The sequence below is a fragment of the Haemaphysalis longicornis genome, unplaced genomic scaffold (assembly GCF_048455015.1).
Source record: "Haemaphysalis longicornis isolate Haplotype H1 unplaced genomic scaffold, Haemaphysalis longicornis Haplotype H1 scaffold_3, whole genome shotgun sequence".
Lineage (NCBI taxonomy): Eukaryota > Metazoa > Arthropoda > Arachnida > Ixodida > Ixodidae > Haemaphysalis > Haemaphysalis longicornis.
The window spans coordinates 67590439-67612002 of NW_027526335.1; the positions used below are offsets into that span (position 1 = coordinate 67590439).

At 47.4% G+C, this 21564-nt stretch overlaps 3 protein-coding genes across 3 annotated transcripts in view; 1 reads left to right on the forward strand and 2 right to left on the reverse strand.

Moving 5' to 3' along the window:
• LOC144174576 (monocarboxylate transporter 3-like) overlaps positions 1-8860 on the reverse strand; it is a 20633-nt gene extending 11773 nt beyond the window's left edge. Inside the window, exon 1 of the mRNA XM_077703347.1 lies at positions 8714-8860. The gene's annotated coding sequence lies outside the window, so the exon portion shown is untranslated. The remainder of the gene's footprint in view (positions 1-8713) is intronic.
• LOC144174577 (monocarboxylate transporter 12-B-like) overlaps positions 1-17243 on the reverse strand; it is a 78186-nt gene extending 60943 nt beyond the window's left edge. Inside the window, exon 1 of the mRNA XM_077703349.1 lies at positions 17120-17243. The gene's annotated coding sequence lies outside the window, so the exon portion shown is untranslated. The remainder of the gene's footprint in view (positions 1-17119) is intronic.
• A 7-nt stretch (positions 17244-17250) lies between these two features.
• The window catches only part of Tmem131 (Transmembrane protein 131), a 113531-nt gene continuing 109217 nt past the window's right edge, over positions 17251-21564 (forward strand). The window contains exon 1 of the mRNA XM_077703345.1: positions 17251-17406. Coding sequence (XP_077559471.1) covers positions 17286-17406 — 121 coding nt within the window. The 5' untranslated portion in view covers positions 17251-17285. The remainder of the gene's footprint in view (positions 17407-21564) is intronic.

Genomic DNA, 21564 nt, shown 5'->3' on the forward strand with positions numbered 1-21564 from the left:
AGTCTTTGTTATATTCGCCGATGGCAGTTAAACAATGTCTATACCAACGCCACTAGTACGCTTCAGTTAATATTGCGGTTATTTTTAAGCGTAAATTGAATTTGCAAGCACCCGAACCACCTTGAAATTTTTGTACGAGCGCTCCTGGCCACCTTTGGTGGGTTCGTGGGGGATTGAACCGCGCCTCCCTTTTTTTTTTTTTTTTCGAAGCGACAGCCATAAACATTCGTGCGCCACTCTTTTTTTCTGCACTGCACGAAAAACATACCAAATAGTTTCAAGGTCGACAGCTGTCTACATGAAGACCACGTTTGCTGACAGTGAGGCAGACACCCACATGCTTGCAAGTAGATGCACCCGGTGCAGCGGCTGCGATCGAGCCCCAATTAACACAAGTGCACGGTGAGGCGAGATTGAGGTGTTGCGGGATGCTTAAGGTAGAGAATCCTATCAATACACACGCAAACATGGGCACAGGCATGGAAGAAACGCCAACACTAAAAAACCTCGAAGAAAAGTGTACAGGGTTTTTATTTCTGGAAGGTATAGCTGAGAGCAGCAAGATTTAGCAAAGATATAAAAAGCAAGAACCAGCGTACTTTCACCTCTACCGCGTTGCCAGAACGGCCAAGTTACCACTAAAAGTAACATTAACAGTGTAAGGTGCATTCGCGTATACGCAACTGCCCTCGGAACACGAATGCACACACACGCACTCACGCGTTAAAATACGCCACAAAAACGCGACTAAGCTTTGAAGGTATCCAGTTGAAGTAACCAGGCTGCATGGGCAGTACGCAGGCTTTCATACATATCTACGACGCACACTTGCGTTATCATAGTGAATAAAATGCCCTACTGCAATCTCGAGGATATGTCGCCAATAAACAGGGAGGATTTTTCCTGCTCAAAGATGTATGCGCCAAATTGATTTTTCACGACTAGCAGAAAGTTCCCAGTTACGCTGCCAAGTTAGCAACCCCTATTTTACACTTCAATCAATCAATCAATCAATCAATCCAATCAATCAATCAATCAATCAATCAATCAATCAATCAATCAATCAATCAATCAATCAATCAATCAATCAATCAATCAATCAATAAAAAATCTTTATTCCAGAAACAAACTGGAAAAACTTCCCGGGCTAAAAGCTCTCCCGCCGTACTTATTTCGGATTGCCGCCATACTTCGCTGGTGGTGGTGGTGGTAAACTTTATTCACAAAGGTAGAAGAGGAGGGGGTGGAGTCAAGGGTGGAATACTATTTCCAGGACTCCAGTGGCGAAAGCCCCTAGCTTGGCTCTTTCCAGCAGTTCTCGCTGACTGGAGAGGTCTGAGCTGGACAGTGCCGCTTCCCAGGACTCTATTGATGTATTGTAGTTGTTCTGTTGCCATATGGTCGGGCAGTTCCATATAGTGTGGAAGAGGTCTGCCTTCTGATGGCATTTCTGGCATTCTTCGTTATACTTATCCGGAAACATGAGTGCTAATCTAGACTTATGTGGGTAGCTATTTGTCTGAATTTTCCTAAGGTTTCTGGCCTCCTCTGCGTCTAGTAGAAGATGAGGTGTCGGCATTGTTTTTCTGCTTAGTCGGCATAACCGGAGTCGGTCGGTAGCCGCACTGTATGGAGGAAGGGCGTATGAATGCTCAGACTCCCCGCGGTCCATGATTTGCCTCGCGAGGGAGTCCGCTTTTTCATTTCCTTCCAGTCCCTGATGGGCCGGGGTCCATATTATACTTCGCGCCGCTTTTGCGTATCATCGCCGCTTATACATATTCAGGAGTCCAAAGCCGCGCTGCCTGTCAACAGCCTCTTCCGTCCACTCGCGGTAACGTCCAAGCGTCATACCTGCATCTTCTGACCCTCGTCAACACCTACAGGCCTCATACGCTATCATGTCCATCTGTTTCTTTTTTGTTAAGTCATCTTATCATTCCTGGGCGGATCACAACCACACAGACATCTAATGGAGCAGTATACATCTACCGCACCGTTCGGAAAACCGGCTTTCCACCGATACTATTTTTGCCGGCTCACGAGTACAATAAGGCTAAATTAAACACGAAAAAGAAAACAAATCACCAAGTGCTATTGGCAGGAGCCTCCAGTTCACTCTGTGCGTGTCCGCAACACATATGAAAAACTTGGAACGTTCGTGCTGCTGACAGTACGCATCGATTGCTACAGCCATATCACACTACAAGACCCGCGAAATTCTACCCAAGTACGCAACACATCATAGGCTGGGTTTGGTTGCCGTTAAAAAAGTTCTGCCAAAATCAGCAGAGCCGCCGCAACAGAATTACCCGTAGACTTACTCGGGAGACGCATTCGAGGGCACTAGTGATAGGAGGCCAGCCAGCTATCCAGACAGTGAGTCACGCATTCGGAACTGGGGTTAGAAAGCCAAGAACTCGACGAATTAAAACAAGCATCATTAGGTCCCTAATTCATTCGTACGACTTTGAACTGTACACTCGTGTGCAGCTCCTCACTAGCTCAAAGTGCACTGAAACTTTCCGGCGGCGTTGAAGCCTGCGGCAGCAATGGCCGTGGCATTGAAGTCCATTAAGGCGACCGCGTAAAATGCCACCCTCTCCACCACCCCCCCTACCCTCCTCTCCTTTCCCGTCCATACAAGTAGAGAACGCCATTCATGACGCCCGGTCTGCACGAACGTGTCGCAGCCCGCATACAGAGTGCTTTCTCCCTCGGCTTCTGAGCGCTCAAAAGGAGGAGAAGCCTTCCCGACGGGAGCTCATCTCTGATCGCACATTCCACGCGTCGCATCGTGTAATCAGGTCATTCTTTTACAGTATTGGCGGTTTATCGCGTCCTTGCCACGACAACGGCAATGTGATAATTGCAGCGATAATTCATGATAACGTTTTATTATCATCATCGAGGCGATATAGATAATAATGTGTGATAATCATAATGATAAATTATGACAGACCGTAACTACAGCTCTCTGGGAACGCGCTCGGAGACAATAAGTGTAGCTTTCACAGGCCGAGAACGGCCGCTCTGAGACGGCGCATGCGCAGGAGAAACCTTCGGCGGTGCCGCGATCTCGTGGTGTCGGTGTCTTTAGGTAGGCGGGTTTCGCCGCAGCACACCCAGCCTCTGCGGGAGAGCTCGCTGCTGAGTCGCTTTACACGTCGATGAGTGTACACGCCGACGAGTTAGTACAATGCACCACAGTCGATTCGTAACAAGTCATATCAGACGGTACTATTGCTGCTGAATAATCGCACCACGTTCCTGTTATCGAATTGTCTTTTTTTTTCCATCTGCTTCAGCCTTAGCATCGCCATTCGTTCGACGAAAGACTGTCGATTTTTGCTACCCGCGTAAGTAAAACGTCTCTTCGAAGTCTGGCGCGCGTAACATTTTTACTTCGGTCAAAAATACGCAGCCATGCACGCTGGAAATTTCTGTCACGTTGCACGCAAATACCTACGTTATCTTCAGGAGTACACGGAGTATGCGGAATTTCTTCAACGAATCACTAAATCACGAATTCCCATGCCACTTATATATCCAAAATTGTCTCTGGAGATAGTACTCAAGTGGATATCAGGGAAACGAAACACAGCGGCTGAAACCAAGACGTAAGCTTACACGTGACACAAACGAGCGCTGTGTGTGTCACACTTTACTTGCGCACTGCTCGTTCCAGCTTCGCTATATTTCTTTTTGTTAATTACGTCTCTGGAGATAGCTTGCTCCCCCTCCGAAGTAGGACTTTCTCCTTTCCACGTCACCCTTTTCCCGTGTACGTGTACAGAAAACAGCTTACGTTCTCCCGCAGAGGACACAAATAGTGCTGACGCACCCAGTACGGCCCATGGAGAGCGCGTTGATAAAATCGCTGCTGCAGAGTCAGCTTTGGTCGTGGCTCTGTCACAACTGCCCTTGTCGCTCGCTAAGCCGCTCCAGCATCCGTCATTCGACGTTTTATGGCCCTACTCTGACGGATAGCATATCTTTACGATCCGGAAACAGAACGAAAGACCCAAAAGTGCGCTCCGTTCGCGCCACTCCGAGGGGTGCGGGAAGAGGTCGGACTTGTCTTTTCCTGCGCTGCTTAGCAGCGCGTGAAGGCTATCAAAAATCGAGACTTGCTACGGTACTGTCTTGGCTTGGCTCGTATTTTTACCGTTGAAGCACAATGGCGTAGGCGGCATTTTATTGCGGGAAATGAGGGGGGCGAGGGAGGGGCTGACTTCGAAAACTGATAGCGGGAACATAAAAGGAGGAAAAGGCAAAAAATAAAACGAGGAAAAGAATAACAAGGGCTAAAAAGCAATCAGTTCAAAAGTAAAACACAATTCTATCGAGATACCATGAGCGTAGAATGCATGATCGACCTCCCGACTGCTTTTTTTACTTTTGTTTATTTTCGGGGACATTGCAAATTGGGTGATCGTCCTGGCGACAGCAAGCACCGAAGCCGTGTAAGTATGGCCTGTAGCTTGCGACCTAAATGTAATGATCGGTACCTTTTATTCGATGACACGCAGAATTAGTGGTCTCGTCCATTCCTTTCCTCCTCCGAGATCGAACATTTCGGGAGGAAAATTTTCTACATACATCTGTTCCATAGCTAAACTGTCTCACAAAGCGTAGTGCTACCTGCAGTTGAAGCCTAGTTTTACCGACTATCACCTTCTGCATAATTTCGGGGCGTTCTAAACAAGTTTAACGGTATATTTTAAGGCCCACGAGGGTGGATAAACCTCGCATGGCTCCAAAATAAGCCACAACCAAAACATGGAAAAAAAAAAAAAATGCAACAGGGCATTTTTGAGCGGCAAATTCCCTGATGGAGGTATATTTCTAGAGGCAGATCAGTGATCACTCCAGCGTAATGTACGCCGACGTGTTCATGCCATTTATTTATTTATTTATTTATTTATTTATTTATTTATTTATTTATTTATTTATTTATTTATTTATTTGAAATACAGCCAGTCTCTTTTGAGGCCAAGGCAGGTGGGCATACAGGAGTATATACATTTACATACAAAAGGACGCGGTCGGTAGATAATATAACAGTAATAAACGAAAAAGTCGACAGTTATAGACCATGCAGTGGAATATAATCTGCGCGCCATATGCATATCGACTAGTTTTCTTGCTTTCTTGCTTGCTCGCTGGGAATGGTCATTTTCTGATTTCATACACTTGAACCATTTTTCTAGCAAATGATTATACTAAAATACTGCAAGGCCGTACGATCCTGCGAGTTTAAGCATTGTCATGCGGATGTTTAGATTGTGTTTTTGGAGTTAATAGACGCTCAATGCAGTGAACATTATTTTTTTTTAAATTAAATTGCATGCAATTATAAAATGCGCCCATGCACCCCGTGCAGATGGTTAACCAACGAGGTGGTAACATGTGGCCGGTGGTTTACGCATGACGCGTGGCCTAAAAGTAACCTGCGGCTTAGTGACACTAGATAAGGTATCAGAGTACCGTCACCGAGGCACGCAAGTGAGCAACGGCGGCCATTTTGGTGGTTACCAGTGTTGTCAGATTGCCGCTTCTGCGGCCTCACCGCCAACTTTGACCAGGTCATTTGTAAACAACACTGCCGAAGACGCAGCAACACGACATCTTCGGACACACTTCTGCTGCTGAAATGCATCTGCACGCGTTGTCTTTAATTCGCGTTCGGAACGATGTCAGTCGCGCGCAGCCGCAAAGCAGGAAGGACAAGCTAAGCCTGCCACAGTTGACCGACAGAAAACGCGTAAAAAACAAAATGGCGGCGCCCATGAACCATCGCAGTGTAAACAAATGTCACGTGATGCGAACTGACCAATGATCACAACGGCAGCACAGAACATTTGGAGAAAAGAGTGCCGATAATCTGTGCCCTGACACTAGAGCGGTCAGTGTTTGCTACTGCCACGTTGACCCTGCTCCTTCGGCACCTATAAACCCAGCCAATCTGTCTCTCCTTACTGCTAACTCCTCTCCAACCCGGTTGTTACGCGCATGCGCATGGCGTTGCACTGAAGGAGTTTTCTGCGTACACGGGACCGCCGGATTATCTTTTATCCTTGTCATGTAAAGATTCGCTTTAAAAACCACCGTAGACACTGATAGCCGCCTGTGCGCTGATTCGAAACTGTCTACTAAAGGGTTCCGCGCTTAGCGTTAACCGCGGTAGGTAGGTGCGGGGTGTGCGGACAAGCACGCAAGTGTCCGGCGCACATATTACGGAAACAGTGGCGGGAAGACGCGAAGACAAAAAGCAATAACGCTTCTTCAACTGTAAATTGCACGCTCTTGTGGAATGAACAAAATGTTGGCATGCTCTCCCTGCTGTTTGAAATCGCCAATGCACCACTATTTTGTTCCACAATGCATTGCATTCGCTGAAAGAAATGGTATTTCGGCAAGATGCGAGATTTGCTGCTGTGAAAACGGTCACGAACCGGATATCACAAAACACGCTGAGACAAAACTATGCACCACAATACCGCAACACTAAGATACCAGCAATGGCCGCTTGACGTCATTTAAAATACAAAAATGTCAGCTGCTGAAACAGTTACAACTTATTTTCAGCCGCATTCTATCTAACCGACGGATTAAGGTTCGGAAATACGTAAACGTGAGCTCTAGTTTAGTCCAGTAAAGCACACAACGGAATGCGAAGTATTTATGGACTATTTTTCCGCGTTTCATAAGGCACTGAAATTTCCTTTTGTGTGACGTCATTGCAATGATAGGCGAATAAGTTTTTTTAAGCTTGAGCCAGCATTTGTTGAACAAGCAGAGCTATGTCTGCGTCTTTGTTTTGCGACCTTCCAAGCGGCATAACTGTAGCGCACGCGCTCGTTATTTTAGTCATTTTTTTATATTACGAGATCTCCTTCTGACCACAGCATTTGTGACGCTACGTTATTTCAGCGAAAATTTTTAATCCCTTCTATTTCTACTTCGCCCCCCCCCTTACTGTGATGCCCTCAGGAAAATGCAGATGTCAAAATTAATTAATTAATAATATGTTAACTAATTAATTTAAAACTACGACATTTCAGGGAAGCCTTTCTTACGTTGGCTTCCCAAGTCAGCTACCACTTCAGCCAAGAAACTATGATTTGATTGCACGATTAAACGCGCCGACGCAACGCGAGCGATGAGGTGCGACGTAGAGGAGGGCTCCGGATTAATTTTGACCGCCTGGGGATCTTTCACGTGCGCCGAAATCTCGCACACACGGGCGTTTTTGCTTTTCGTCTGCACCAGAAAAGCGGCCGCCGCGGCCGGGAATCGAACCCGCGCCCTCGTGCTCAGCAGCAAAACGCCTTAGCCACTGAGCCGCGCGGCGCGTAGCCAAGAAACTTGTGCAAGAGTCCGATACTATATGTTTTTGCAGCTGTTGTGAACTTTGGTACAGTTACTTTTTTCGCGAAAAAATACCTCAAAGGAAGAGTATATCCAAGGCACACTGTAAGCAGCAGTCAGTGTGAACTTGCTGCCGCCAAACGACGGAGTTCTGCTTCCAATTATTGATTCCGCTGCCGGACGAAGGCCTCTGTCATGCCACTCCAACCGTTCCTGACATTTCGACGCCTTACTCCATTCTTTGCGTCCGAGTTTTCGTATTTTATCCCTCCGTTGAGTTAACTGTCTTCCTCCTCTCCTAGTTCCGTCTCTCGGTATAGCCACCCGATTACCCTGATCACAGCCACTCGATCCCGCCCCCCTCGAGATCGGGTGGCCGTGCCCTGATAGTCCACCAATTGTTAGTTCTCCGCGTTACATTATATTAGATTAGAACGTGCAAAATGGTCCCGACACTGGAATTGCCATATCCCTCATGCATAGTTTTTATACATTTGCCCATCCATGGCCAGCACAGTCGGCAGGCGTGAATCATGCAGTACAACACCATGAAAGCCATATTCCCCACGCCATTTTCGGTGCCCAGAGGAGCCCTGAGATTAATCGGCACCGGAAAAACCATTCAAATTGCACTGAAACGTATACGCAGGCACCACTACAGTCGCGAGACAAGCATTCGCTCCTATTATATCAAATCGGTGGGAGCGAATCGGAAAGCTGACGGGGTGACTTTCAAGGCTTCGAAACTAGAAGAAAAATGTCAACACGAAGTCGGTAGACGGGACATCAGATGGTCCGCCGCATCTCATTGGTGGAGCCCAGGCAAGGGGAAAGGGCTCGCTGGGCTTAAGTCGAAGGTTTGAACCCACTTATCCGGAAGACATATAGCTAAGCCTGATCGATCGCGGCTAAGAACTGGGCCACAGTGAAAAGCAATTAGATCCCCAGGACGACAACATGCTCGGCAGGATGGCGATTACAAAGCTCGTTTGGTGATAAGGTGCGGAAAAGAAGCGGCCTGCACGAACTGCTAGCCAGCAGAGGGTGAGAGGTAGGCCTCCGACAACGCCAGTGCGTCTGCCTGTCATCAGCTTCCGCAGTAAACCAAAATTAAAAACAACCTAAACCTGCCAGCTGTGATTTACACGCTGTATTGCCTAGATCAGCGCGATCGTGGCGAGCTCCGCGCAGCATTTGCGCAACTCGAGCAGGAAACCCGAGGACGTGTTGGTAAACACGCGATCATTCGACGGCGGAGAATGCATAATGAGAAAGACGGCTGCCCTCTGCCTGGCCCGGCGGCGAAGCATGCTGGAGCGGTGCCAGCCTGGAAACATACCTCGAAAAGGAAGAACTGCTTCTTGGATGCTTCGCGGCAGTTCGGCGAGAGAACGCGCCGACTTCGCGGAGGCTCACTGGCATATCGTTAGACCTGTGTTTCACTCTGCGTGCGAGCGAAGGAAACCTGCTGCGCAGCGACTGCGGTGAGCCCGCATGCACGAGCCTTCGGCCAGCAGCCTCAAGGCAACGGGGCTATTCCGGGACTCCCTCTCTGGCTCTAACGCCGACGCCAACGCGGCGCAAACTTCGGAACAAGGGACGATCTACCGGTTGACTACAAAGTGCTTTCGGGAACTTGTAGTGCGGTGATAACACGTAGTTCGTTCTCTCACCTCGCTATAACGAAATCAGTTTGTTGGAAGTCTCGCTTATTCCGAAGTGTTTCGTGGACCCTGCGCGTATTCGTGCGCGTCTATGACGAAAAGAAATGTCAGTATTGGGATTCGAGGCGATATCACGGTTGGAAAACAGGAACTGCATCGTAGCACGGAGTCGGGTTTTCTGCAGAGGGGCTGACTATATACGACGGAGCGGTATCGCGGCGGTACGCATGTTTTGGTACGCATATTTAGTACGCAGAGCGGTATATCGCGGTGCGCATATTTTGGCTTTACCCTATAAGATTTTGACTTATTCCCTAAATTTGAGAAAAAAGAAAAAGATTCGAAAAGATTGGCCGGTAAGTGATTTGCGAATTAGGACGCAACTAAAGAAAAAAGATTTTCGAAGGTTTCTGGCATATAAATACGAGAGGTTGCCTGCTTGGTTTTTGTAAGAGTCCCTAGATAAACTAACCGTAGCTTATCTAGTGGGTCTAAGTTTAATTTCTTTATAAGGTATATATTGATTTCTCGCCAAGCGCCACAACGCGGTGTCCTCCTGCGAGGAGCCGTGCCCAAGGCGACAGTATTGAGCGTGAGTGATCACTACCAGTTAGGAAACAATAAGTCGCGCACACGAGAGCCGGCGGGCAGCTTTGCTCGGCTTGCGTTCAAACAGCAAATTACCCCCATTCGTTGTCTTCTGTTATCACGGAATGCCACGAAACACGATTGACGTATACGCGGGCTCCAAGCGAATACCACGACCCGCACTTGCGTACGCAACGCATCCCCATCCCCATCACCGCTCCTCACGTACGAGAGAGAGAGAGAGAGAGAGAGAGAGAGAGAGAGAGAGAGAGAGAGAGAGAGAGAGAGAGAGAGAGAGAGAGAGAGAGAGAGAGAGAGAGAGAGAGAGAGAGAGAGAGTGAGACTAATTTGATTTTTGAGCTGCAACTCACGTAGAAAAGCCACCGTAAAAATTACCGCGGGATGCGCCCGTGCAGTTCACGCGAAAAGTTGTCAGTGTGTAGTGGAGGGTGGATTAATCTTACCCACCGACGCCTCTAGAACTGGTGAAATTGTGTGCCCCGGCAGAAAGAGCCAGGCATCGAGTCAGTTGCAGGAGAGATAAGCATGAGCAACTGACCCTGAAATGAGCTCACTGCATGCGCTCTGCTAGATAAGCGGATACGTCGGCGGGCACAAGATCTTGTACGCAAAGCTGCCAGCACAAGTGCACTTAAAATCTTCAGGCAAATTAGGCTTACACAACCGTGATTTCTTTTTGTTTTCAGGACACACAGTCAAGAAGCACCGTGTATCCGGCCCGCATGTCAAGAGCTTGCTTTCAGCATTCCATGCACCGTGGATACCAGTGTGATACAGAATTCAAAAAAATAAATGAAAATTAGAGGAACGAAGCATTGCTTGTGTTGAATTTTTTTATAAGGCTTGTTAGACTTGTCAATGTTTTACTTAAGTGCTTTATATACAGGAACGCAGTTTAAATGCTTATAGAATGTTAGTGCAGTGGTTCTCGCGGATGCCTGGGGTGCGCGAAATCCCTGGGGGCATTTCAGGCGTCCGCGAAACCCTCCCCGAAGCTCTTCATCCCATTATTTTCTCTTATTTGCCAAACATTACTGACAATGACGATGATGATGATAATGATGATGATTGTTATTGCTATTGGTTTCCCCTTTGTAGCGGGGTGATGACATGTCATCTTACTAAAAAGGTCTAATATACCCATGTTTTATACTCTTGGTTTATACTAGCGCTGCTTAGGGCAGGCACGAAAAGCTTATTAGGCGCAAAATGGTGAACGTATCGACCAAGAACGTATCGACTGGCAACGCAAAAAGGTGGCTTCTCCGCATGACTTAAACCGTCAATTTCGCGCGCATCCCATGTTTTAACGTTGGCTTTTTGCACTACACGTCAGCTATGCAAAAATGCCTGTCATACGAAAGACGGCATGTACATAGCGTTTGGGCGACTTTTAGTTGCCAGAGTAAATTTTACAGCGAAGCTCTATAGGGATATGAGCCATCAGATCGTCTCCGGCAAACAGAACGATGTAGACAAGAATCGCACGCGAGCGTAGCGCCACTTTGCGGCGCCCACTAAAATCTCCGGGATCACAATACTGCGCGCCACACCTTCAGTGTGGAAAAACTCATAAAATTAAAAAAAAAAACTCCTACGGCCTTCATATTTTGGTATAAGACGACTTATATTTCTGCTGAAGAATGCCTTCCTAGCAATACATTTGTGTTTACAGGTGAAGCCGACTTTACAAAAATCTATGTTCAGTACAGTACAGAAAAATCAGGAATAATAGTTTTCAATGACGCTACCACCGACGTAGTGTCTATCCAGCAAGGCGAATTACCTAGAGTGAAGGAATATAAATATTTGGGAGTGTGGATAAACGAAGGGGATAACTACTTAAGTACTCACGAGGAGCAACTTAAGGTTAAGGGAAAGCGAAACGCAGCTATAATGAAGCATAGAGCTCTGTGGGGGTATAACAAATATGAAGTACTAAGAGGAATGTGGAAAGGAGTAATGGTTCCGGGTCTCACGTTTGCGAATGCTGTACTCTGCTTAAAATCAGACGTTCTATCAGGCCTTGAAGTAAACCAGAGAACGGTAGGACGTTTGGCCTTAGGCGCGCATGGAAAAACAACTAACGAAGCAGTTCAGGGAGATATGGGCTGGGCGTCGTTTGAAGTTAGAGAAGCTCAGAGTAAAATATGCTTTGAGATGAGGTTGACGGCAATGGACAAAGGGGAAACCAATAGAAATCATCATCATCATCATCATCATGTAAGCTTGGGCTTTGTAAGATGGCTTTCCCACATCAAGTGTCACACAGTGAAGCATGCCCATCAACGGATGGAGTACGGTTACAGAAAGCGGCTTCAACTCTCGTTTAATTGAAACTATACAGAAAAAAAATTATACGAAAATTACTCACTAAGACGGCTCTAACATTGGGCAGAGCTTCATTTACTTTTCAGAATTACACAGTTCACAGGGAAGTTGTGAATATTGTGGAATTCCCGTACGCTGTCAAAGCCAGGGAAACGGACAGCCTCGTGATTGTGCGCTGAAATAAAAATACAGTCTGTCCAAATTTAATTCAGGTAATCAAGTAGAACGTATGCTCAGTCGAAAGTTACAAAGGTTTCACACCGCCCTCTCGTAACCTCGTTAAGTGGATAGTGAAGTTCTGCGCACAGCTCGATCATCTGCGCTTCTTCCTTCTTTCTTTTCCTATACAGGGTGTCCCAGCTATCATGCACCAAGATTTTAAAAAAGAGCGATGACGTTACTCGAATAAAACCTAGTGCATAATGTTTGCAGTGCTGTGGAGAAGCGGACAGTATTTTTTTTTTTCGTTAACGAGAATTAACTAATCAGTTGTAATTAATTATCTAGCTTGAGAAGTACTGTCCTAATTACTAAAGTGTCAATGAGGCACTTGTAGGTACCCACGAGGGGCATCTAACTGCGGCATTTCCAGCGACGAACTAATTGCGTACTCATTTATTCTGACTGATAAAGAAAACCCGCGAAATATGAAAAATACCACGTGACGGCGCTTCCGCGCGCATTGTAAAGCAGCGTCCCCAAACAAGCTGATTGAAAGCAACTGCTTCGCCTGCCACCCGCCCGAAGAGAAAGCGGATCACTTTGATAATGGAATGCATGGAAGGAGCAGCAACAGCAAGATTGGCGGGGCGCGTGTGCAGATAAGGCACAAACTCGGTCACGATTTCTTCTTTCTTTCTTTTGTTTATTTCATTCTGGCTAACTCAGAGGCAGCCTGTTTGAGGGCATTGCTTTACCATGCGCGCGGAGGCGCCGTCACGTGGTATTTTTCATATTTCGCGGATTTTCTTTATCAGACAGAATAAACGAGCACGCAATTAGTTCGTCGCTGAAAACACCGTCGTTAGATGCCTTTTGTGGGCACCTACAAGTGCCTCATTGACACTAGTGATTAGGGCAGAACTTCTCGAATTCAATAATTAATTACAGCTAATTAGTTAAATCTCATTAACGAAAAAAAAATACTGTTCGCTTCGTCACAGTACTGCAAACAGTATGCACTAGGTTTTCTTCGAGTAACGCCATTGCTCTTTTTTAAAATCTTGGTGCATGATAGCTGGGATACATCGTTGCACGTCTTGGCAATAAAACCCGTTTTTAGCTAGCGCCTGTCCTGTCCTCCTTCTAGTGTTCGTCCATCATTTTTAGCGCTAAAACATGTCACAAACAAACGTGTTTTGCTTCGTGAACTCCTTGGACTACGCCCCGGTAAATGCGCATTGTTGCTCACGTTGAGGCTCGGCACCACAGCTTTGCTGGTCGTCCTTCTTTACAGAGTGAAAGGGCACTGAATATTCGTAGCGATACCCGGCATCAGCGTAAAAGCCAGGCACAAAAGGCAGGCATTGAATAAGCATGTGGGCGACTTTAGCTCAAGTGCAAATTATTTGACATTATGATACGGATCAACATAGTTCATAGTGGGGTCCCCTATCACTTCTGCAAGATCTAAAGGGGTCCACCGGCACACCCATGGCTTATAACGGCTGTCTTACTTGTTCTAGTGTACTATAATTCACAAATCGTTACGTTAGCAACGAATATTCAATGAAAAATTACTCCCACCTCCCCTCGCGGGAACCCCTGTGCAGATGCGACGCATAGGGGGTTCCGTTGTTGTTTCCGTTAGGTTGATTCTCCCATCGCGTGAAACGTGCCGTGAACCCCCTGCCGCGGCTATGACGCAACAAAATCCACTTTAATCAAATCCAATCCAATCCAAGCCAAGCCAATCCAATCGAATCCAATCCAATGCCCCTCGCTAGAGAGTGTTCGCTATCAGAGAAGAGAGGGGGTGAGCGGCGGAGAGCGCAGCTCGCGCGGCGAGGAGAATGAGAGAGGGGCGTGGACGGACAACGACGCCGTATGGAGGGACAAGGCGAGTGAATGAGATGCAGTCGCATCTAAAATTTGTGCTAAACGTTTAATAGAAAGTCTACCGAAAACATCGGACAGTCAGTAGACAGTCTATACTGTATCAATAGCCTTAATGAACATTTTTTAAATATACAGTCTATTCAATGTTCATAGCAATTATTACGGGGCCCTTGTCGATTAATTTGAATCACTTATGTTTTACTACATATAGTGCGTAATCCACTAAGAAATACACTACGTAATAAACGGCAGCCCCGTCAAAGAGCGATCGGCACTGCAACATCCGTGCGTCGCGAAGCTGGGGCGGCACTTCGCCGCTACTATACAACCCGGCTTGAATGACGGCGGGTTTTGCCAAGTCCAGGCAGCGTCAGTATGTGCGCTCCGGACGGCACCCCGCTGCCGAGCCGTCGAGTCGACGACGTAGATTCGCAGCGCCTGCCAGCTGCAGACCGTACGTACGCGTGCCCTCCCCCATTCACCCGCCGCCTATTTTCTCCGCTGCACGACTTGCGGTTTGCGGCTTATCTCCATAGGAAACAGCGACCACAGTCCGATAAATCCCGGGGAACTGTCGGACTCAGGTACGATACACCCACGGGAGAAAGGCCCCCAGAAATGGGAAACAGCAAACAAAAAAAAAAAAAAAAGGCGGCACGTACGCAGTGTCTCGCCGGCTGAGGTGCGACGATAAAAGCGTGCACACCGATCGGTTGGTGGAACTCAACTCCCGTTATTAAACTACGGAACATTTTTTCACACACCGCTAATAATTAAGCTCACTGAACCGGTTGGGATTTGGGATTTGGCCGAACCGGCACTGAACCGGAACGAAATGAATTCACCCGAACCCGAACCGCAACCGAAGCGCTATTTCTTTCGGTTCGACACGAGAAAAACATTTTAAAAAATTCGAAAAATGAAGTTTACTGACGTTTCGACTGGAGGACCTGTCTTCATCAGAGTAACCGAATTAAGGCTGGTGCTCCAATCGACGCGTCAGTAAACTTCATTTTTTAATGTTTTTCTCGTGTGTCTGTTTTACCCGTCGCGGTGGCTCAGTGGCTAAGGCGTTGCGCTGCTGAGCACGAGGTCGCGGGTTCGATTCCCGGCCGCGGCGGCCGCTTTTCTGATGGAGGCGAAAAGCAAAAACGCCCGTGCGTACGAGATTTCGGCGCACGTTAAAGATCCCCAGGTGGTCGAAATTAATCCGGAGCCCTCCACTACGGCGCGCCTCATCGCCTGTGTTGCGTCGGCGCGTTAAACCCCGCAATCAATCAATCAATCAAATCAATCGTGTGTCTGTTTTACTTACCTATTTTCTCATGTTCTTTGTGAGTTGTATTTTATTTTTGTTTCCAGACTCTCTCTCTCTCTCTCTCTCTCTCTCTCTCTCTCTCTCTCTCTCTCTCTCTCTCTCTCTCTGTGTGTGTGTGTGTGTGTGTGTGTGTGTGTGTGTGTGTGTGTGTGTGTGTGTGTGTGTGTGTGTGTGTGTGTGTGTGTGTGTGTGTGTGTGTGTGTGTGTGTGTGTGTGTGTGTGTGTGTGTGTGTGTGTGTGTGTGTGTGTGTGTGTGTGTGTGTGTGTGTGTGTGTGTGTGTGTGTGTGTGTGTGTGTGTGTGTGTGTGTGTGTGTGTGTGTGTGTGTGTGTGTGTGTGTGTGTGTGTGTGTGTGTGTGTGTGTGTGTGTGTGTGTGTGTGTGTGTGTGTGTGTGTGTGTGTGTGTGTGTGTGTGTGTGTGTGTGTGTGTGTGTGTGTGTGTGTGTGTGTGTGTGTGTGTGTGTGTGTGTGTGTGTGTGTGTGTGTGTGTGTGTGTGTGTGTGTGTGTGTGTGTGTGTGTGTGTGTGTGTGTGTGTGTGTGTGTGTGTGTGTGTGTGTGTGTGTGTGTGTGTGTGTGTGTGTGTGTGTGTGTGTGTGTGTGTGTGTGTGTGTGTGTGTGTGTGTGTGTGTGTGTGTGTGTGTGTGTGTGTGTGTGTGTGTGTGTGTGTGTGTGTGTGTGTGTGTGTGTGTGTGTGTGTGTGTGTGTGTGTGTGTGTGTGTGTGTGTGTGTGTGTGTGTGTGTGTGTGTGTGTGTGTGTGTGTGTGTGTGTGTGTGTGTGTGTGTGTGCGTGCGTGCGTGCGTGCGTGCGTGCGTGCGTGCGTGCGTGCGTGCGTGCGTGCGTGCGTGCGTGCGTGCGTGCGTGCGTGCGTGCGTGCGTGCGTGCGTGCGTGTATGGGGGGGTGGATTCTGTTTATTTAATGCCCAGATTTTATATAAACCATCACCGGAGAGAAACGGATCCAGTGGCGTTTTTACCAGTTATCTAGCGGAAACTTGGACCCTGCAATAAATCATTGAACTACCACTATATACTTGCAGTCGGCCAGCATATATGCGTCTAGCGTTCTGAGAGCCTACGTCGTTGGCTTCACCGTGAAGCAATAACGTTTTACAAATAGCCGACAGAGCAGGAGGCCGCTTGCATCGCACAAGATAATTCCTTTGCAAGAAAGAAATTAAATCGAAAGTTTAACGTTCTTCCTGGTCGTACAAACTGTTACTCCGGCACATATACATTACAAGCCTTCACTGGTAATTGTCATGCAGAAGAAAAAAAATCAGGCCAGACCATTTCACGTCTTTGATAGTCAAACAAATGTGGTTTATGGAGAAAATGTCAAAGTGTTTTACATGTGAGAGTCGGGGTGCACGTGGGTAATAGTCCATCTCGCTTCTTACCGGCGAAATTTCACGCCGAAAGTAAGCGAAACCTGAAACTATTTTTGAGTTCCCGCGAATCCGCGTAACGTCGCTGACGAGCACAAACGCCATGAAGGGCAAGTTCACGCTACAATAACAACACGGCATTTACGTTAAACGTACTTCAAATAACCAATCCTGAAAAGAAAAAAAGATCACACACAACTCGCAAAACGAAAGCTCCTGAGTGCAGTACGCATTTTGCTCGAAAATCTACACGTCTGCTAAAGCGACTTGTCCGCTACGCGTCGACGACTTTTCATTCACATGCGGTTATCGCCGCTGTCAAGATCCTGGGCTTCTAGTTTTACCCTTTACAGTAGCGAACTAAATCGACAGATCTTACCTTCAGCTGCGACGGGTCAGCCCACTTGAATTGAAGGCAGTGGCGGTCGCGGAATTTCGCGCTGTGAGAGCTCGCAGAAAGTACGAAACTGGATGAAGTGCGCAACTGCGGGAAGAAAACCTCCAGCCGGGAGGGGGGGCTGACTCAACTCGTTGCAGAATGCAGAATGGCGCGGTTGAATGTGATACGAAGTTGTGGGAATATGAAGCTCCATAAATTTCTCCTGTTTTTCAACGTTCTGGACATTGTCTACAAAGTTGTGCAAAGTGTTGACGGACATGCACAGGGTGAGTTAACAAAATTCGTCCTTCCTTCTTGCCCCGTACGTAGCAAGTTTCCCTCGCCCGCCCTCGAATCCAAAACTAGGCCTTCCGTTCTGTAAGAAGTGCAGCTGTTTTGGTGATCGCAGTTTTTAAACGTCGTGGTTGTTAGTTCGGACGGGTTTTCGACACAGATGGAAAGATAAGCCACAATTAACCGGATGCGAAGCGAAGCAAAAGCGGAAGTCTTGTATATCCGCAACCGTAGGAGCGGAAGAGCAGCAAATCGATAGCACTCCGTCCGTACACCCGTTTCTAGTTCCATGCCTACGGCTCACGTGTTGACAGATGCTAGCGGTTTCCGAAACCACATTCGCCCCTCTGTTTACAGGCGTCAGCCGCCACAGCGTCGTCGCATCTGCGTTAATGCTGTTGGCAGGACTATTCTGACGGAGAGCGCAAGCGAAATTCAGAGGCATTCCGGTCTCCGCGAACGTATCGACCAAGAGCCGTGGCTGGCGAATGGTGTTGCGAGACGTGTGGGTTTTTTTCTGTTTGGTAGTGCCAGCCGCTTGATCGCGCTGCCTCCTTTATCACGCATAGCTTTTATCGGTGGCTTGGAATGAGTGATTTTTCATTCACCGCTAGCTCTTGTTCGTTCGCATAGTCTGCACGACACTCCATAACACGAGGTTGAGCGGACGTTTTGGTAGTACGGGGGAGTGGTAAAATAAGGGGGGGGGTACAAAAGCGCGCGAAAGCAACAAAATGACCCGAATCGTATTTTGTCCGCTAAGCACCGAACAAGCCAGAAATATTCCGTTCGAAGCACTTTAATCCCTGCGGAGGCCGGTACCGGCCAAGTTGTGGCGGCGCATATTTTATTCCGGTCTTGGGGGCGCATTGCGTAGCGTTGAACGCGGCACGCGCCGGCATGCTGGTTCGTTGCTTTTGGAGAGCACGGCCGCATTTCGCGCTGCTTTGCACGCAGGTTCCTACAGACGTTTGCGAGACTCCTTCGTGGGACATCACGCGCAACTGCGGCCGCTTGACGCGCTTTGCATTCCGATTTGAAGTGCGTCGCAGTACTCGCGACAACGGATGCACGTGCTGCTTTGCGAGCGCTCCTCGAGACGGGCGAGGTGCACGCGGTCTCGTTCTCACTAAAAACTGCTGTTCGACTTTATGTTATGCGCGTGCGCGCGCTTGTTTTATGCGCAAAGAATACAGAAAGCCCCACTCCTTCCCCTTAGCTACCGTGGAGCCGGTATTCGGGCGAAAAGCCAAGAATCGTCGGAAAACTTTGCGCTCGGCATCCGCGAGGAGGTCACGATGCGTTTTCGATATGTTAGTGGCGAAATGCGTTAAATTATATGACGTATGGCCTTGAGCAATTCAATAAAGGTTCGGTAGCAGCTTAAAAATTAGCTGCTCACAAAGTTACCATCTCTAAAGGCCTGTTCACACTTGCGACGGAGCGACGCGACAATGCGACAAAAGCGAAACCGATCGCCACCTTTGCTGTTCACACTTGCACGCGACATCGAGCGACGAGCGACGACTATTTTTTGCTTTTCTTGTTATTGTGTCGCGCTCGGAGTGAGACTTCACGGGAGCTTCGCCGCTTGTGGAGACACAGCATCCGGGTGCTTTGGCAGGATATGACGTCAGGAAGTCTCGCCTCCTGCTTCCGCTTCAAAAGCGACGGCGCGACGAAGGCGACAAAATTTGGTCGAGACCAATCGCTTTCATCGCGCGACAAAAGCGATGAAAGGCGGCGAAAGCGACAGAAATTTCCGTCGCTTTCATCGCTTTCGTCGCTAGTGTGAACGGGCCTTAACTCTTGAGTCAGCATCGCGAAATTTGTGTAATTTGTTTGTGCCACCATTTTGTGCTCGTTTGATTAAATACGGTTGTACTGTGCGTAATGTTGTGCTACACCGAATTCATTGTGTGCGGTTTGGGATGAAATGAACTGTCACACTTTTTAAGTGCATTATACGCAAGGTCAGATGGGAAGTATATGGTTGTAACAAGTGCCCTAATGAACGGTTTAAAAAATCTCCTTTGCTCCATCGTTGGAAAATCTTTATGCAGTGTGTAGCATTCCGTCCAACGTAGGTTTACCCCAATGCTTTAAATTGTATCCAATGTAACCTGAAATGGGAGTGAAAGTTTAATCTGACATAATCCAAAATAAAAATTAAAATGTCCCATGTAAACTGAAGTAAAAAAATGCATTTGATGGAATCAGAAATTATTATTATTATTATTATTGTTATTATAATTCTTTATTCGGAAGGGGAGACTCAAGGTCTAGTCAGGGATGGGGAAGGCGGTAAAGAAGGTGAAAGCGTCTACATTCTCTTGTGTATCCCCGTGGTACAAGTGAAAGTCCACAGGGACATAACAGTCTCTCTTGGGTGAGCCCGGCCCAGAGGAGGCGATGCCCACTCCTGGAGGGTCTTGATGTACGGCGGAAGATGGGCTCTTCTCACCGCCGCGAGCCCCGAGCACTCCCACAGCATGTGCTGCATTGTGGGCCTTGTTAAAAAAACAACGTTACATCCTGTGTAATCTGTGCAACCTTTATTGCTATATTCCGGTGATGTAAATGCAAAAATATCGCCTATTATAATTGTGTAGCGTTCAACGCAGTATTGTTGCTTCGAAGCCATTTGACAGGCCAATCGGCCTGACATTATTGTAATAGATATAAACAGGACAAACACAAAGACGATGCACCACAATACGCAGACTAACCACCTGAGTTGTTCTCCCCGCACATTTCTACTGCGAATGTGTCATCACAGGGCGAACAGAAAAAGAAAAGAAGTGACCATAGCAAGCACGCTATCTGCAGCTGGTCTCTCCCCACCCAGAAATGCGATTTCCCTGTCGAAGATATCGAGGGAACACCGGTGCACAGATCACCTCCGTGGACAATTTTACATGCTTCAATTATTTCCCAAATAAGGCAGTCGGGGCTTCTAGCAACTACCTCAATATCCGCAAACACGGGATAACATTGAGCATGTTATTCCTGTGTTCACGAAGCCCGTCATTTAAACATCTGTCAGTCTGGCCAGTCTACAGAGTTCATACTGCGCAGGGACAAGTCTCTTTTAGCGAACACAATTATTAGGGCGAAAACGATGTGCCCCATTTTGGGAAAAACTGTCATCGTTGTTTAATCAGGAAAATGGCCGTCAGTGTAAAGAGTGAATAAAAAAAATTTCGGCCATTCCATTCTGTGGAGGTGGGACACCAGCATAGCTGTATGAATAACCACATAAAGAAGACTTCTGAGTGGAACTGACAAATAGAAATACGTAAGTGCGCCCCAGCCGCCATAACAATGATCCGGAAATTCGTTACGTTAAAGTGGCTGGGCAGGCAAAATGCAACTTTCTTTCATTTGAAAGATTTCGTTGTTAGAATGACACTGACATCACATTTACCACAAACTTCACTCAAATAAGCTATATAATTAGGAAAAAAGAGAGTGGCCATGCACCCCACTAGCTCCTTTCCCGTACTAGAGCGTATGACGTATTATCTACAACTTTGCGGTTGGCTAAGGCTGGCTAAAGCAAATGCAAATTGACCAGGGGTTATAAGCTTGCACGATGAGCTATTTGCGCTGAAATTTAGGGCACATTCTTTTTATAGTAGTAAGAATGGTGGGGTGAACTAATAGCATGTAAATGTCGAAGCAGTCAGTGCAGCACTTTGTCAGCTGGCACTGCCTAACACAGCCTTCGGACGCGTTGGACTTGCCTGACAGAACACAGACCAACTGACATAGGTGGCACGGCTACTTACGTGACCGTGTTTGTAGAGTCATAGCTTATGTTTCAGGAAACGATTAAAATCAACCCTAATAAAAACATGGTAGGCATAGAAGTCTGGCCACAAGCCAAGTCCGAACACTGGCACTTCAGCGGTATTGCAGCGCCATCCTTGAAAGTGGGCGACAAACAAGATGACCAAACGGCCGTCTGTGAGATGCTAGCAGCCCTGGTCAGTAGACTATCTAGGCCCTGCTCTGGATATGTCATTGTCGACGTCACAACACACACAATTTAGCGAGAGAATTGAAATTTGAGACTTAAAATGCTTAATTTCTGAGTGAATAAAGCATCGTTTGCTGCCGTACAAGCGCTGAGGTCACTATAAAACACC